The 17,518-nt window shown below is 36.2% G+C and overlaps 1 protein-coding gene across 1 annotated transcript in view; it reads left to right on the forward strand.

The window, feature by feature from the left end:
* Positions 1 to 188: 188 nt before the first annotated feature.
* LOC139155895 (trafficking protein particle complex subunit 11-like) overlaps positions 189 to 17,518 on the forward strand; it is a 45,329-nt gene continuing 27,999 nt past the window's right edge. Inside the window, exons 1-14 of the mRNA XM_070731259.1 lie at positions 189 to 377; positions 1,515 to 1,736; positions 2,649 to 2,818; positions 3,149 to 3,219; positions 3,996 to 4,110; positions 5,981 to 6,080; positions 7,217 to 7,290; positions 7,774 to 7,870; positions 10,204 to 10,337; positions 11,650 to 11,797; positions 12,854 to 12,947; positions 14,315 to 14,394; positions 14,470 to 14,548; positions 14,629 to 14,683. Coding sequence (XP_070587360.1) covers positions 1,533 to 1,736; positions 2,649 to 2,818; positions 3,149 to 3,219; positions 3,996 to 4,110; positions 5,981 to 6,080; positions 7,217 to 7,290; positions 7,774 to 7,870; positions 10,204 to 10,337; positions 11,650 to 11,797; positions 12,854 to 12,947; positions 14,315 to 14,394; positions 14,470 to 14,548; positions 14,629 to 14,683 — 1,421 coding nt within the window. The 5' untranslated portion in view covers positions 189 to 377; positions 1,515 to 1,532. The remainder of the gene's footprint in view (positions 378 to 1,514; positions 1,737 to 2,648; positions 2,819 to 3,148; positions 3,220 to 3,995; positions 4,111 to 5,980; positions 6,081 to 7,216; positions 7,291 to 7,773; positions 7,871 to 10,203; positions 10,338 to 11,649; positions 11,798 to 12,853; positions 12,948 to 14,314; positions 14,395 to 14,469; positions 14,549 to 14,628; positions 14,684 to 17,518) is intronic.

Below are 17,518 nucleotides of genomic sequence, written 5' to 3' on the forward strand. Positions count from 1 at the left end.
CGGTTGACTATTGGCCGCCTCTTTTCACCGTGCCTTCTGATTCGCACGTTCTTTACCCTAGGCGGGAGCAAAGCTCATTCGGGTCCGCCTCTTTTGTTTCTTCTTCTTTTCATTTGCCGCTTGGCGGCACTTTAGCTCTGCCCATCTCCCGGCACGTTCCAATAGTTGGCGCCAGGCGCTCAGGAGCCGCAGTGCTTATTGGTCATTGATGGCTATCAATCTCAATTCGCTTGCTAGGTGTTTCCTCAGGCAGGCCTCGGGTTTCTGTTCCAAATGTTCTTCCCCTCTTCCATCTGCCCCCGCTTGGCGTATGGATAGTGTCACCGAAGGCTGACGGCGAGGTGCTCCTTCCATAACCCGGGGAGGTCGTAGTGCAGGTGCGAGGCAGCGGAACTGAGAAGGGGGTCGCAACGGAGCAGCTTCTCTTAGGCAAACGGACAAGGGGCCGCGGCGGCGGCGGCGGCTGAGAAATAGATTCAAATTGTACACAAGGCGTCCTGTCATTGTTTTTCGGAAAGCATTTCGGTTTCATAGGGGTGCCTCTCTTAACGCGGAACGTGGAATGGAGACTAGAATATTTTAATATCAAAGTGGGATACGTTCAGACCTACTTATACTTATTAAAATAAATGGCACTTTAATCAGAGATGACGGAAGACATTAAATGCATTGGACTGGTTTTGAGCATGCTCGTAGCAAGCTTAATTTCAATTCCCTAAATTATTTCTTCCTGAGGAATAAAATAAACCACTATTTGCCGGGGTTGCAAAATATCCTAAACCGTCAATTTTAATTTGTGAATCACAAGTGTAGGCCTTCATGCAGTAGAAAAATATATACTTACTTTATATGATATGTAAACCGCCTCTCTTTAGCCTGTACGTATTGAATCGCCTTCATCCTGCATAACTGCCATTATTGTGCAATAAATGAATGCGAAACAATGTATTCATGTAAAATGAAACCAAATAAATCAAAAGAATAGAAATAGGGTTTCGTGATCAAACTGAAAATAGCCTGCCTTTTTTCTGCCTTAGAAGGTTTATTGATTTTATTTTCTGACCATGGTTTTCCAAATCTTGAAAAATTACTGAATTTTTTTATGGAAATGTTATGGAAATTATAAATGTAGCTATATTTGATGTGAATAAGTAGGACTCATTAATACATTTATTGGAATGTCTTTAAAGTTCATAGGTGATTAATTTTTTTGGAGGCCCTCCAGATAACATCAGGATGACCTATAAACTAAGCTGTAGACTAAGATTGAATTTTTTCCTATATGGTTCAATTTAGCTACAGACAAAACCATTTTAAGGCACACAGTACTGCAGTGGAATGTCTAATATAATCTAGAATTCTTCAGTCTCATCCTCTCAAACTTTATACCTTGCTATAGAGAAACATCTGAATTTATGTCTGCTTGTCACAAGTTTAGAGAATAAGAACTTTAAATATTCTACATATTACAATATTTATAAATCAAATTATTTTGAATATTTCTCTGCTTAAAGTTTCAGAGTACAGTCAATATGAGCCCTTCACAGTGGGATTTTCCAGTGGAACTATGTTGCCGACCAATGGCCTTTGTTACACTCACTGGTTTGGATGTTGTATATAATGCTGTTCACCGAGCTGTCTGGGATGCATTTTGTGCAAATAGGAGAGCAGACAGAGTACCAATTTCTTTTAAAGTACTTCCCGGTGATCATGAGTATCCCAAATGCAGAGTAAAGGTATTACTCTAAATCTTACAGTAAGAGTTAAAAATTATATCTTAATGTAAATTTATTTTACTGAGATTCAAGTGTATAAACTCTGTTTTTAAGTATTAATCCTTTTCCAGGATTATTTTGGAATTAACATTGGTAAAATAATTATTTCGAAAGAAAATGTAGAACTATAGTTAAAAGTGAAACAAACACCTTAATGAGGCTAGAAACTTCCTCTGATTATGACCTAAAGAAAACATATTGTTGATGTGCAGCTATATTAAATCAAGCTGAAGAAATAATGTAACATAATTTTAAACTGGCTTCATTAGGAATAAATTTAGCAAAGCTCATACCGTATATATGCACGCTATGATTTAAATCATAAGGGAAGAAAAAGAGAATTAGTTCAGTGTAAACTGGGAGACTATAGGTTCTTGTCCTGCCTTCAGCATGAAGTCAGCTATACACCAGTCATTGTCTCTTAGCTCAAAGAAGAAAGCAAGGGCCAATGACTTTTGAAATTTTCCCAAGAAAAATATAAACATTAGTCCAGGCAATCACCAGGGGGGTCAACATTTAACTGAGCCGGGGTGGCGCAGCAGGTAGAGTGCTGTACTGCAGGCCACTAAAGCTGACTGTAGATCTGCAGGTCAGCAGTTCAAATCTCATCACTGGCTCAAGGTTGACTCAGCCTTCCATCCTTCCGAGGTGGGTAAAATGAGTACCTGGATTGTGGGGGCAATAGCCTAGTTCTGTTAAAAAGTGCTATTGCTAACATGTTGTAAGCCGCCCTGAGTCTAAGGAGAAGGGCGGCATAAAAATCGAATAAATTAAATAAATAAATAAATAAATAAATAAATAAATAAATTTACTTGAATGTAGCAAAAATATTCCACCTGTCTGTAGTAGTGATACAATTTTTCAACTTTTCAGAGATTGTCATATGAATGGTACATTCCAAAGGGTATCCTGAAAACAGGTTGGATGAATAAGCATCTGAATTTGGTTCCTGCTCTTGTTGTGGTATTTTATGAGCTAGACTGGGATGAGCCACAGTGGAAAGAAAAACAATCAGAGTGTGCTACTAGAGTTGAAATTGTCAGGTATTATTTTATGTATTCTATAAAATACTGTTTTATAGTAATATTGAAGAGATGTAATTCACATTTTTATTCTAGTTTTAGTATAGAAGCTGTTATCTTTCGGAATGCTTCTTTAAAACAAAAGCTTTTTAAAGTACCAGTCAAGTAAAAAGTCTTACACTACAGTTCCTTTTTAGAATCTAAATGGCAAATAAAACACAAATTTTTGAGTGTGAAGTTATAAAATTTGTATATTTGTATATTTGTTATTGCCCATCTGAGAGAACAAATAAATTTTAGTTGTTAAGTCTTTATAATCTTTGGTTAGCTTGATACCATATTTTTTTTCAGGCAGAGTTTGCAGGGCCGAAACACAAAAGTTGCTGTAGTTTTAATTCAGAAGAAAACTCCCTTACCTCCAGGTAAAATACAATTTAACTAGAGTTATGAGACTGAAACATGGTAATCTAACAAATTGTGGAATGTTATTTTTGTTTAGTGAGCAGAAATATGAGTAGTCAAAACAATTGGAAACAGTTTAGGTTGGAATCCAGTATTCATCTTCCACTTATGATTTTCCCCCCAGAATTTTGTTTTTCACAATTTCCATATAAACATTCATACATATACCACATATCTCTCTGTCTGTCTGTCTGTCTGTCTATCTATCTATCTAGTTATACATATCTATCCAATAAACCATAAACAACCATTCTGATTTTGCACCTTTTGTTCTTTTATGTTCTTTTAACCAAGCTGAGAGAGCATTAAGGAAATTTCAACCCTGAGCTACAGATATTCACCTTTATTGGTTACAGCTGTGTTCAGAGGAGCAGAAATTTTGATTCTAGTGGTGGTGGGGGATTGCAGTCAGAGAGTGGGAGGAGAGATCAAGTTTCAGGCATCCAGTCTGGATTACCACATGGCTGATCCCTCCCTGATCTTGCTGAGTATCTCATGATAAGGTATCATCAGTACTGATAGCATTTGGCTATACAACTCCATACTGAATCTTGTGTTTGGAAGTTGTTATGGGTTTGAAAGGGGAGGAATAAAATAAAAATCAAACAGCTGGCTATTATTCTAAAGGCCAGTGGATTACAAGACAAGTCCAGCTTTACTTGTGACTAGGCTTGTGATCTGCCCTAAGGAAGATGGGTCACAATTTGGTGGTCTTTCTTGTCTGTATTTGCTCTAGGAGAAGATGTTATTGCTTCAGAAAGGGCAGCAGCTTTATGTAATGCGTGTGACCTCTCTGGAAAGTCCCTATTTGTTTTGCCACACACTGATCATCTTGTAGGTTACATTATAAGGTAAGCAGATAATGCAAAATATTGTCATTTCTGTATTACTTCTTGAGAGGCAGAAGTCTTTGTTGATATCCTTAAAGGTATACTGGTATGATTTACTCCAATGTAATTGGGATAACAATGCCTTTCATAATTTAAAACCACTTTTCCCCCGAATTTATTTATTTTTCAAATTAAAAATACAATTGAGACAGTAATATTTTGATCTGGGCTGTCTGTAGATAGTTGCTAGGGCCCCCAGAAATATAAAGTGTTTGAAAATATATGTGTATATTATTTAGTTTATTTATATAAATTATTTAACAGTTCTATCTGTTAAAGTTCCTTGGACTGTTCTACAGCGCTAACAAATACACCAATCCAGCGGTTTCAAGATTTTGTTATTTTGTTATTTTGTTATTTTTATTTTATTTTATTTATTTGTCAACAATTATAGGGTGATAATTTGTACAAATTAAACATTAGATAAGTAATGATAAAAAGTAACAAAAGAAGACAATAGGACAGGGACGGTAGGCACAATGGTGCGCTTATGCACGCCCCTTACAGACCTCTTAGAAAGGGGGAGAGGTCAATTGTAGATAGTCTAAGGTTAAAATTTTTGGGGTTAGGAGTAGAAACCACAGAATCAGGTAGTGCATTCCAGGCGTTGATTACTCTGTTGCTGAAGTCGTATTTTTTGCAGTCAAGTTTGGAGTGGTTGACATTTAGTTTAAATCGATTTCGTGCTCGTGTGTTGTTGCGGTTGAAGGTGAAGTAGTCGTTAACAGGTAGGACATTTTGGTATATGATTTTATGAACTATAATTATGTCGAACGTAGACGACGGAATTGTAAGTTGTCTAAACCAAGAATTTCTAGTCTGGCAGAGTAAGGTATTTTGTTGTGAGAAGAGGAATGAAGGACTCTTCTTGTGAAATATTTCTGGACTCTCTCAATTGTGTTGATGTCAGATATGCAATGTGGATTCCATACAGGCGAGCTGTATTTTAGGATTGGTCTGACAAATGTTTTGTAAGCTCTTGTTAGCAGTTCAAAATTACCAGAGAAGAAGCTGCGAAGGATTAGGTTAACAACTCTTAAAGCCTTTTTGGCAATGTTATTGCAGTGGGCTCTAGGACTTAGGTCATTGGATATGAGTACGCCAAGGTCTTTGACAGATTGAGGGTTATCAATAAGTTCAATTCCTCCAAGTTTATATTTAGTATTCTGATTCTTTTTACCAATGGATAAGACAGCATTTAGTGGTGGAGATTTGAAGTTGCCAGGTTTTAGACCATTTTGCTACATGGTCAAGGTCTTTTTGAAGAGTAGCAGCATTGTCGGTGGTATTAAATAGTTTGACATCATCTGCAAAGGGAACGCAATTGCTAGTGATGCAATTATTTAGTAATCTCTCCCTTCATAGACAAGTTCATTAGGTATATGCTTTGTAGTCTATTAAATATCAGATTAAAACAGTCATTTTCTAAATTAATTCCTAGGTAAGTACATAATTTTGCTATTATATTTTGTTGTGGTAATTTGCCACTCTTTATCATTTCCTATTTGGACTTCTGAAAACTTTTTAATGAAGTTTTAAATATTTCTGAAAATTATTAAGTCGTGGGAATAAGTAGTTATCCTCACCAAATAAGGTATGCAATAGTTGAGAAAGACAGGCGAGATTATTTCCATTAAGTAAATAGTAACTGTTTAAAGGCGGTTAACATATATCATTCTTTTACAATCCTTTAAATAGTTAGGAGTTTAGTGCAAAATATAAATATAACTTGAATGCTTTCTTAGAAATATTATCAGTCCGTATAATTTTATGTATATTCTGAAATATGTCTCTTGTTTTTGTTTCTAAAAAAATGTAATTTTTTTCATAGGTTAGAAAATGCTTTCTATGAACATGCTCAGACCTATTACTACACAGAAATACGAAGAGTAAAATCTCATAAAGAATATTTGAACAAAACAACACATCAGGTATTATTAAGATTACTGATAAACTACTATAGATGAAAAATTAGAAGTAAGATCACAAAGAATACAACTGAATAACATTATTAAAAGATAATATTAGTATTAGAGTTAACTATAGAATGTTTTCTTTATTCAGATTCCAGTAGATAAACCACAATTAAAATAAAGTTTATTCACCAAGGCATTCTTGTGATGTTTCAGTGCTGTTATTTATTTATTATTTATTTATTAGATTTGTATGCCGCCCCTCTCCGTAGACTCAGGGCGGCTAACAACAGTAATAAACAGCATGTAACAAATCTAATGTTTAAAATAATTTAAAAACCCTTATTAAAACCAAACATACATACAAACATACCATGCATAAATTATATAGGCCTAGGGGGTGAAAAGGGTAGTTCAGTTCCCCCATGCCTGACGACAGAGGTGGGTTTTGACAAACGCCCCCCTCGCCACAGCTGAAAGATGTTTCTCCAATGTGAGCTGTGGATCGAGGAGGACGCCCAAGTTGCGGACCCTCTCTGAGGGGGTCAATGTTTTCCCCCTCAGGGTAATGGACGGACAGATGGAATTGTCCTTGGGAGGCAAAACCCACAGCCACTCCGTTTTATCAAGGTTGAGTTTGAGTCTGTTGACACCCATACAGACCCCAACAGCCTCCAGGCACTGGCACATCACATTATTAATTTCTGTTAATAAGTAATACTACTTTTACTGTTACTTTGATTAGAAAATTAATGTTTCACTATATTGAAAAATGGAAGAAGGAATGGGTTGTGTTTGCATATGTATATCTGTGTATCAGAAAAAGATAAAGAAGAAATGAAAAGCAGTTTGGAAAAAAATATTTATATCCTGATGTTTTACTAAAATTGCCTACAGATTGTAAAAAATAATGATAAAACATCCTAATGCAAATTTTAGAAACCCTATACAAGCAAAATACAAAGTGCAATCTAGCAGCAAAAATAAAACTTATGCCAGTGAACAAAATTAATTGCAATCCATTGTAAATGCATCAGGATTACTATTTAGCTAAATATGAAGAGATACTGAGCCACACTTAATGTTGCCTAGATGAGAAAGTTTATAGTTAAAAATAACATAGTTTAAAATGTTGCCAATTGGTTATGTTTCAGCTTTTGTTTGTTAGACACCAGTTCAAAATAGCATTCTTCAGTGAGTTGAAGCAAGACACATTAAATGCTTTAAAGTAAGTATGTTTATTCAAATATTGAAGTAATAAGTGAAGGTCTCTGTTCATGAAAGGCAGAGAATGGGTGGTAGAAGAGTAGAAAGATTTTGTATATGGTAGTTGTTAAATCACTTCTTATTTTCTAGGATTAAATACCGCATGTACTTCACTCAAAGATAGTAACTGCCTTATGGTATAATATCAACAATATTGATTAATTTCAGCATGATGAGCTTGTGTAACCCAACTGGATTAATCTCTTAAATAAATCAAAAGGCAGTGGGATTCATCCTAGAAAAAATGTGCCTAATAGTTGACACCAATTTGATGGCAACAATTAAATGGTGGAAGTACTTGAAAGATGTGAAGAAGTGCTTTTTTGGAAAAATTGTTGACTGAGGAAAGGGTTAGAGTTAGGCTGAAGGTTACCATGTTTGTCATTTAAATTTTGGGATTGTTTAATGGAATTTTGTATTCAAATGAATACTATTTTATGTTTAGAAACTACAAAACTGCCTTTAATCTTGTACATGAATTGAGAGCTCACGAAACAAACATGCTGGAAATCAAGACTATGGCAGGATTTATAAATTACAAGGTAACAACTATGTATTATTTTTACCTGTACTGTAGATGATATCTATGATAACGTGTATGACAAGAATATTTTTATCCTTCTTGGTGTTGGAATGTGGTAGTAGGCGACCATGTGTCAGTAATTTTCAGAAAATCAGTCAGTTGAGTGACAGGAAGGTGCCAGTGCAATTTCTAACTAAGGAGATTACACACTCTCTGTTACAATCCTGATTCTTTTAGTTTATAAAGCAATTGGACGGTAAATGTGTACACATTGGAATATCTCAAAAGTGCTTTTTCAAACATCAGCTAGACTTTGTTTTTTCCTTGAGGAACACATTTTGCTTCTTATCCAAGAAGCTTCTTCAGTTCTCACTGAATGGGGAGTGGAAGGTGGAAGGATTCATTTGCTGTTATTTGGTCTTTAGTGATGGCAAACCTTTTTTTCCTCGGGTGCCAAAAGAATGTGCGTGCATGCTATTGCACATACGCAAGTGCTCACACCCATAAACGAATGCTTGGGGAAGGCGAAAACAGCTTTCCTGCCCCCCAGAGTCCCTCTGGAGGCCAGAAATAGGCTGTTTCCCAATTTCTGCTGGGCCCAGTAGCCTCGTGTTTCACCCTTCCTAGGCTCCAAAGATTTCCCTGGAGCGGGAGGGGGTGTGTTTAAAAACAGCCTCCCCCATCCCCCCCCCAAGGCTCTTTGGAAACAAAAAACACCCTCCCAGAGCCTCTGTGCAAACCAAAAATCAGATGGCCAGCACACACATGCATATTGGAGCTGAGCTAGGGCAATGGCTCTGCATGCCACCTGTGGCACCCTTGCCATAGGTTCGCCATCACTGGCGTAGAGCCATTGAGGCCACATGGGGGTTTATCTGTGCCCTGAAGGTCATCTAAATCAGAGTGCAAATTGATCTGGAATCATCTTGGAACTGCTGAAATGACTATGTTGTAAACAGGAGATAGGTGATATTCCTCCCCATCTATTGAGAGAATACTCTTTAATTTTAACATAGAAGGCCTCTTTTACTCCTCTTTCAAACTAGTGATCCTCTCTGTCCAGAATGTGAATTTTTACCTAGATGACTGAGAATCTCCATAGACATCGGAGAGGGTAATTCAGGAGCTTGTAGATAAAGAATGACCAGTCAAGGTTCCCAAGTTCCATATGTAGGATGCAAATTGTCCACTTTAACTGCAATATGCATTTCTTCAAATTCACTGCCAATGGAACTTTTAAAGGGAGAATTCTAAGTGTTGCTACTTTGATTTAAGAAAAAGTTAAATATCAAAATGTTGATTTAATTAGTTGATGTGGAAACTGCAAAGATTCAGCCATAAGTTCAACTCTTCTGCAGCATTTTTAAATTCAAAATCACAAAGATGATTCAGAGCACGTGGAGAACTCTTCAGAATATCTGAGTCTTCCATGAATTGTGTGGGAGCCTTCACATGTTCTAAATTGCCTTTCTATCTTCAGATCTGAAGTTTTAATAGTTTTATTGGGAAATCACTTATAATTCATCATGTCTTACTTTTTAAAAAAAAGATATATCATGGGGGGTTTTTGTTTACATTTATCTTTTTGGTAGTGCAATAGAGTTCCTTAAGTAATTATTTGAGGGCAATGTGCACCTTAGGATAATCTGTTGACTAGATTGAAACTGGGTGAGGAGAGAGTAAGTGCAGAAAAGCAAGGCAAAAGCCATGTTTCTGCTAAACACTTGCTTTTTTTCATATACTGTATCAAAGGGGTAGACAATCTGATGTCTATAGCTACACCATTCTTTGCTGTGGTTCGGGTTCAGAACATTCTGGAAGACATTTGATGCCTGTTCTGTTCTTCCTAGCAGTAGAAAAAGAGAAGGATTGGCCTTCAAGATAAAAAGCTTTGTGGAGAGACTTTACTTAAAGTGGCTCAGATAAGAGAAATCTGAGACGATCTCTTCTGAATGATAGATTTTTGAGCATTGTTATTGGTATTTTGGGATTAAACATCTAGATTATTTGGGAATGATCAGAATCCATTCTTTTATTCCTAATTATTAGCCTTTTCAGTTTGATCATTTTTATAACCCAAGCACACTTAAAAAATGAAGATATTAAGGATTGGATATAGAAAGATTCATGTAAAAACATAAAAGTGGTATGGCTTTTTGCTACATGAATATTCAATTTCATTATACCGAATTTATTTATTTGTTTGTTTGTTTGTTTGTTTATGTGTGTGTGTATGTATGTATGTATTTGTTTGTTTATTTATTTGATTTCTATGCCGCCCAATCCCGAAGGACTCAATCTTTGATTGAATTTCTAATCTTTATAAAGTATTCTAATTTCTCATCTTTTTAGATCTGTCGTCTGTGTTTTCAGCATAATACACCACTGGATGCCATTGAACAGTTTAGGAAACATATAGATCTATGCAAGAAAAAAATAGGAAGTGTGGAGTTGACTTTTGAGCATGCTGCCTGGATGTCAAAACAGTATGTTTTAAAATTATTTTTACTAATATGCTTGGCTAATTAATTACTTTGGTAGTTGAAAAATGTTCTAATACTGAGTCAGACAGTTTTCAATTGATACTATAGTAGTATCAACTGAAAACTGTCGTACTCAGAATTAAGTTTGAAATAATGAAATAATGACTTATTTGTTGACTTTATATCCTAATTTTTCTGAACTCAGGGTATGCAGGGGTGGAGGAAGATGTCTCCTATAATTTTATTCTCACAGTGACAGTCTGTGAGATGACAGCCAGTTTGGTCTAGGAGGAGGAAGATGTGTTGCATATGTTTGATCCTTTGAGTTATTTGTAAACTTAATAAAGATGGGATTTACACACACACACACACACACACACAAGCATGCATACATATATTGTGTGTATGTATATACATATGTATGTGTGTGTGTTTATGTATATATGCATATGTATATACTGTGTTTTCCCAAAAATAAGATCCTATCTTCTATTTCTGAACCTTGAAATAAGTGCTTGGTCTTATTGCCAAGCACTCAAAAGCCTGCTTGAGCTTATTATCAGGGTATGTTTTATTTGGGGGGAAACTGTGTGTGTGTGTAAAAATATAAATATATAAATAACCTTGGCTGAGAAAGTCACCTAGTGAGCCTTGTGAATCTCTAGTGCAATTAGCAATCACCATGATTTATTTATTAGTCGTTTTTGTGTGCCACCCAACTTCCAGAGGACTCTCGGCAGCTTCCAAGGAATAAAAAACAGTGCATAAAAACAATATAAGACAATATATAAAAACAATATAAAAACTGTATAGTAACCATATAAGCATTAATAAAGCCAGCCAACTTGCATACTCTCAGTCACATACCTAGTAATCTAGGATTCCATTCACTCAACAATTCCAGGCCTGCTGAAATAGCCAGGTCTTGATGGCTTTATGGAGGTGGGAAGAATGCAAATATCTGGAGGCAATTGGTTCCATAGAGTTGGATAAAAACTTATTAATTCTAATAAGTTTTCTTTTTAAAATTGTCATTAATAGGTGATGTATTATGACTATAACCTTGCAAAGAAGCCTAGGGAAGCAATATAAAAAAATGTGTAAATCAATCCTCATTTTTACATTTGGTGACATATATAACACATTGTTTTGGTTTTTTTTAAATATAATCATGAAAGTTGGAAAATTTAGGGTGCTTCTTTAAATTTAGATTTTTAGGACCTTACATGTTCATGAATTGCCTGTTGCCTCTACTTTTATTTTCAGTTCCACTTTTGGTAAAATATTAAAGTTTATGTTTGTGGTTTCTTAACAGATTTCAGGCTTTTGGAGATCTATTTGATGAAGCTATTAAGCTAGGGTTGACAGCTATTCAAACACAAAACCCAGGTTTCTATTATCAGCAGGCAGCATATTATGCACAAGAACGGAAGCAATTGGCAAATGTTCTTTGCGATCATGAGGTGAGTCATAGATTATATTACAGCTCATGAAACTCTGTGGTAAGATACATTTTTCTGTATCATGGCTTTTAGTAAGCCTTTGTTTACTTTCTGGCAAGCTAGTATTCTGGCAAATTGACATACCAAAGAATGATGGTATTTTGTATTTGTGTGCAAAAGAGGGGTTTTTTTAAGTCATTGAAATGTGCTCTATTACAGTATTGTGTAAAGAATTGATATACCGTATGTTCATTTCTTTGTGTACAAGGCATTCATGCAAGGACTTTTGTGTATAGCTATGCAGCTTATTTAAATATCAAATTTAGTCATAGATTATGTGCACATTACACTAATTAGATAAGGTCCTAACTTGATGCTGGGCATACACTAAGTCACCTGAATGAATTTCAGATAAAGAATACTTTACACATTTATATCAAATGACTCTCCTTCCCAAGTTGACACTAATAACTAATCTGTATGTGCAAAAGGAATCATCTATCTTACCTGAGTTGTAAGCATTTGCCATGTTCAATGTAATTCTTGAATGTGGAAGCTGAAGTATAGTAAATGAAAATTAAATTTTGGATATACTAAATTTAATGTTTTAATGTCCCAATCCACTGTTTTACTAAATGAAAGATTTGAATTACAGACCCATGTGTAAATTTTAATTATAAGCCATGCTACATTAAATTATAGAATGACTATACAGTAAGGAGTACAGTATTTTTACTGAGTGTTTGCTAAGAAAAAGGAATTTAGTATAGCTGTTCAGATTGCCAGGCAAAACCCATACTTTTCTCCTTATCAATTGTAGTTCCTATGTTCAAATATTTATTATCAATATCATTCAAATTTAGTTAGTTGAAGAGTGTATATACTTGGATTTAGTTTAATATCTTATGATTCAATTGATATTTTTGCATTGTGTATGAAATACTATGCTGGTGCAGGCTTATTCTTCTAATCTATGAATTCATTTTAAGAGTTCTTTTTCCTTGACTTGTTATTTCATTATTGCTTTGATCACACATTAAAAATCAAATGTAAAGAAAAAAATTGCTGTATTTACAGTCTTCTGTGATATATCCATATCCGGATCCATTGGAAACACCAACTGGAACGCTTGACTTCTATGGACAAAGGCCATGGAGGCAGGGAATATTAAGTAAATATATTTTTATTACTTAAATAAGTAAATACTTTTTATTACTTTTATTAAAATTACTTTTATTAAAAAACAAATAACTTAATAAACATTTATCCTAGAAAGTCTGAAGAGAAATTTGTAGCTCTTATAAACTGATCAGACATAGTAACCAAATTCTATGCTTCCTTGTTCAGCTCAGCTCTTGTTTGTGTTTTTTTGAATGAATTAATTAGTTTTGTAGGGCTGGGCATGAAACCCAGCGTGCATGATAAATATATCAGAAACCCCTAATATCTATTTCCTAAATATTTAACAACTTACTGCAACAGCATTATAGGGCTTAGCTAATCTTTTCCAGTAGACACTATTTAAAAACAGTTTCCTGGAAGTAGTTTTTTTAAGCACTACTTCCTCAGTAGACATAATTTAACATTGTTTAAAATTTGAACTAATATTTTACAGTCAGATGAAATACTTACTAGAGGCTATAAGCGTGCTTCATGGCAAATTTCAAGTTTCATTACATCTGGGATGGGCAATTTAAAACTCCAAGGCCATTGATGACTGCTTCTGATCCCTCTGATTGAGATGCCTGAAATATTACTATCATGGTTTTGCATAGTTTTGAAATGGGAAACATCTGGGAAATGTGTGGTGTAGGCTCTAAAATAGCCACCCTGAGTCTTTCAGGATTGGACAGCATAGAAGTCGAATTAATAAATAAATAAAAATAGGGATAACAGCTAAAATATTTTTTCCCACAATCCAGGAAATATTGCAAAATTTTGGTTTAATATATTGTCCTACCCACTTTATATTATTAATACTCTTTACACTGATGTTAGTAAAGAAAATAGATCTGCATATTGAAATGAAGTAAAGTCCATGGAAAAAATATTTGTTTACTTTTTTGCATATGTAGAGATTTGGAGAGATTAGTTTCAGCCTCTGGTTTTAAATGTTACTTATAACATAATGTCAAGATTTTTTAAAATGGAATAAATGCCAAGTGACACAAGAGCTGCATTCCTATTTGCAATCTGCAAAGTAGCATAAATCAAGTGAACATTGCCTCCGTAAATTATCTGTTGCTAAGAAACAATTACGTTTTGGGGTGAGGTGTTATTAATATTGTTTTCTTGCAGGAGGTCTTTGAATATATCCCAGATACATTTAATTCATTGAGGGATCTTTTAGATCAGTCTTAGCAAAAGAATATGGTAGAATATGGTAGAATTCCAAACATTCTTTCTCCTAAGTTACAGAAGTGTTTAGAATCTATCTACTCCTGGCTTGGAACCAAGCATGTGCTTTACAGTTGTCATAATAATGTACCTCTCTTGGAGCAAAACCCATTAAAATGGATTTTTCTTTGTCATATGCAGGTTTTGATCTTAATGATCCTGAAAAGGAGAAAGCGGGAATCTTGGCACTGCAACTGAAAGAGGAGAAAGTTCTCCATTCTGTAAGTTAGATTTCTGTTTCTAGTTTCTAGTTTTTGTAAGTCTAAATATAACTGCCAGAATTTTTTATTTATTAGGAGCTAATAATCACCTTGCTGAGTAATGCAGTTACACAATTCAAGAGATACAAGTGTCCAAGAATGAAAAGTCATTTGAGTAAGTTTCATTTTCAAACACATCTTTAAAAGATGTTTACATGAGTTAAAGTACTGGGAATAATCTCATTTTCTTTTCAGTGGTTCAGATGGGTGAAGAATATTATTATGCTAAAGATTACACCAAAGCTTTGAAGTAAGTGAGACTTTATAAATGTAGTATGGCATAGTTTTGAATACAGTGTTCCCTCGATTTTTGCAGGTTCAAACTTCGCGGAAAGTCTATACCACGGTTTTTCAAAATTATTAATTAAAAAATACTTCACATTTTTCCCTATACCATGTTTTTTCCCACCCGATGACATCATATGTCATCGCCAAACTTTCGTCCACCTTTAATAAATTTTTTTTTAATAAACTTTAATAAATAAACATGGTGAGTAATAATCTAAATGGTTGCTAAGGGAATGGGAAATTGTAATTTAGGGGTTTAAAGTGTTAAGGGAAGGATTGTGATACTGTTCATAGCCAAAAATGGTATATTTACTTCCGCATCTCTATTTCACAGAAATTCGACTTTCGCGGGCGGTCTCGGAACGCATCGCCCGTGAAAATTGAGGGAACACTGTACTTTAATATACCTAGAATCTTTGAGAATTACATTTTTCTGCCTCATCAGTATGGTGAAATACTGTATATAATTTGTGAACCAAATTATTTTTAAAAATGCAAGCTCTCATGGTATATATAGTGTATCCCTGATCCTCAATATTTGTCTTTTTCTAAAGTAGGACAGTTTATATAGGATAACTGTTTTGCAGCTTTCCTTTTTCAGGATTCATGGCAGTACCGACCCTAATTCTACCAATACCAGATTGTTGTTATAAAGTGGTAGACCCATCATATATATTAAGCTAACTCTTATCACCATCAAGTCATTGGGTAGATGTAATTATTTATTACACAAATATATTACACTGCCACAGAATTTGAGATTATGAGAATGTTTGAACTTTGTACCGTATTTTCCGGCGTATAAGACGACTTTTTAACCCCTGAAAATCTTTTCCAAAGTGGGGGGTCGTCTTATATGCCAGATGTAGGACAGTGGCGCCGATATTTGCGATGGCTGGGAGGGGCGAGAACACTGCCTCCCAGCTGGGCGAGCCTGAGTAGAGCACAGGCTCGCCCACACGCTGCCTTTGGCAGCACAAGCGTGCCTGTCCGGCCGGGGAAGAATCGCCCCGGCCGGACCTCAGTTTCAACTGGGGGGGCGAGAACACCGCCTCCCAGCTGGGCGAGCCTGAGCGGAGCGCAGGCTTGCCCACACACTGCCTTTGGCAGCACAAGCGTGCCTGTCCGGCCGGGGAAGAATCGCCCCGGCCGGACCTCAGTTTCAGCTGGGGGGGGGGGCGAGAACACCGCCTCCCAGGTGGGCGAGCCTGCGCAAAGCGCAGGCTCGCCCACACGCGATATGTCTAGCCGCCGCCGTCCGTGCCTCGGTTCCGTAGCTCCGCCTCACAGCTGATCACCCTGCTGCAGCTGCTGAGAGAAAAAAAGAGGGAGAGAGGGGGGGAGAGAAAGAGATAGCAAGAGAGGGAGAGAGAGAGGGGGGTTAGCAACAGAGGGACAGAGAGAAAGAGAGAGGGGGGATAGCAACAGAGGGAGAAAGAGAAGGAGAGAGAGAGAAAGAGAGAGGGAGAGGGGGGGCAGAAAGAGAAAGAAAGAGATAGCAAGAGAGGGAGAGAGAGAAAGAGAGATAGAGAGAGGGGGAGAGAAAGAGATAGCAAGAGAGGGAGAGAGAAAGAGGGGGGGAGAGAAAGAGATAGCAAGAGAGGGAGACGGGGTTAGCAAGAGAGGGACAGAGAGAAAGAGGGGGGATAGCAACAGAGGGAGAGAGAAAGAGAGAGGGAGAGAGGGGGGAAAGAAAGAGAGAAAGAGATAGCAAGAGAGGGAGAGAGAGAAAGAGAGAGGGGGGATAGCAACAGAGGGAGAGAGAAAGAGAGAGGGAGAGAGGGGGGAAAGAAAGAGAGAAAGAGATAGCAAGAGAGGGAGAGAGAGAAAGAGAGAGGGAGAGAAAGAGATGGCAAGAGAGGGGAGACAGAAAGAGAGAGAAAGAGATAGTAAGAGAAGGAGAGAGAGGGGGAGAGAAAGAGAGAAAGCAAAAAAAAGAGAGAGAAAGAGAGATAGCAAGAGAGAAAGAGAGGGAGAGAGAGGGGGAGAGAGAAAGACTTTGATCATTTCCCCAGGTATTTTTGTACCTACTTGACCAACATTATTAGTGGTTGCAAAATTGAATGTATGAACTTGTTCATTTCAATAAAAAGAGCCAGGGAAATGATTGAATGTTAAACTGGATGCATTTATTTCTGCCTGTTTGTATTTGTTCTTATGTTTAACCATTGAAAATGTACTTTTCCTCCAAAAAGAATCATCTTTTCATATTTCTTAGCCAACATTTTAAAATAACTTTAAAAGCTGAGGTCATATTATTCACCCTGCTCTGTATCATAGCACACTGCACAGTACTGAAAATTGGCAGGGTCACTAATTAAACCCGACAAGTTAAAATCTGTTTAAGTGACATTGCAAGAGGATAAAGACAGAAAGTGCGGAAAGAAGAAAAAATGGATGGGCTGTTTGGATTGCCATATCATGATATCACATACAGATTCTCATTCCATAATAGATTCTCACATAGGTGTCAGCATGCTGCATGTTAGACTGAAATATACCTACAGAGTAGATGGTAGGAGAAAGAAAAATAGCCAGGTTCACCTTTTTGTGTTGACAAATTATGATGAGTTATAATAATAAACTTAATTGTGGTGAGGAGAAATATGAGAGGCAGACAAGACAGATAGACAGAGACATATGGAGAGATAGACAGAAGAGTGCTCCCACTTGGCTCTCTCTCTCTAAATAATTCATTCATAATTTTAACAATAAGATCTTCATCATTAGTAATTAAAATATTGTGTTATCATGTTCAGAAATGATTTTTTTCTCAATGCAAGTACATCATAGACCT

The sequence above is a fragment of the Erythrolamprus reginae genome, unplaced genomic scaffold (assembly GCF_031021105.1).
Source record: "Erythrolamprus reginae isolate rEryReg1 unplaced genomic scaffold, rEryReg1.hap1 H_9, whole genome shotgun sequence".
Lineage (NCBI taxonomy): Eukaryota > Metazoa > Chordata > Lepidosauria > Squamata > Dipsadidae > Erythrolamprus > Erythrolamprus reginae.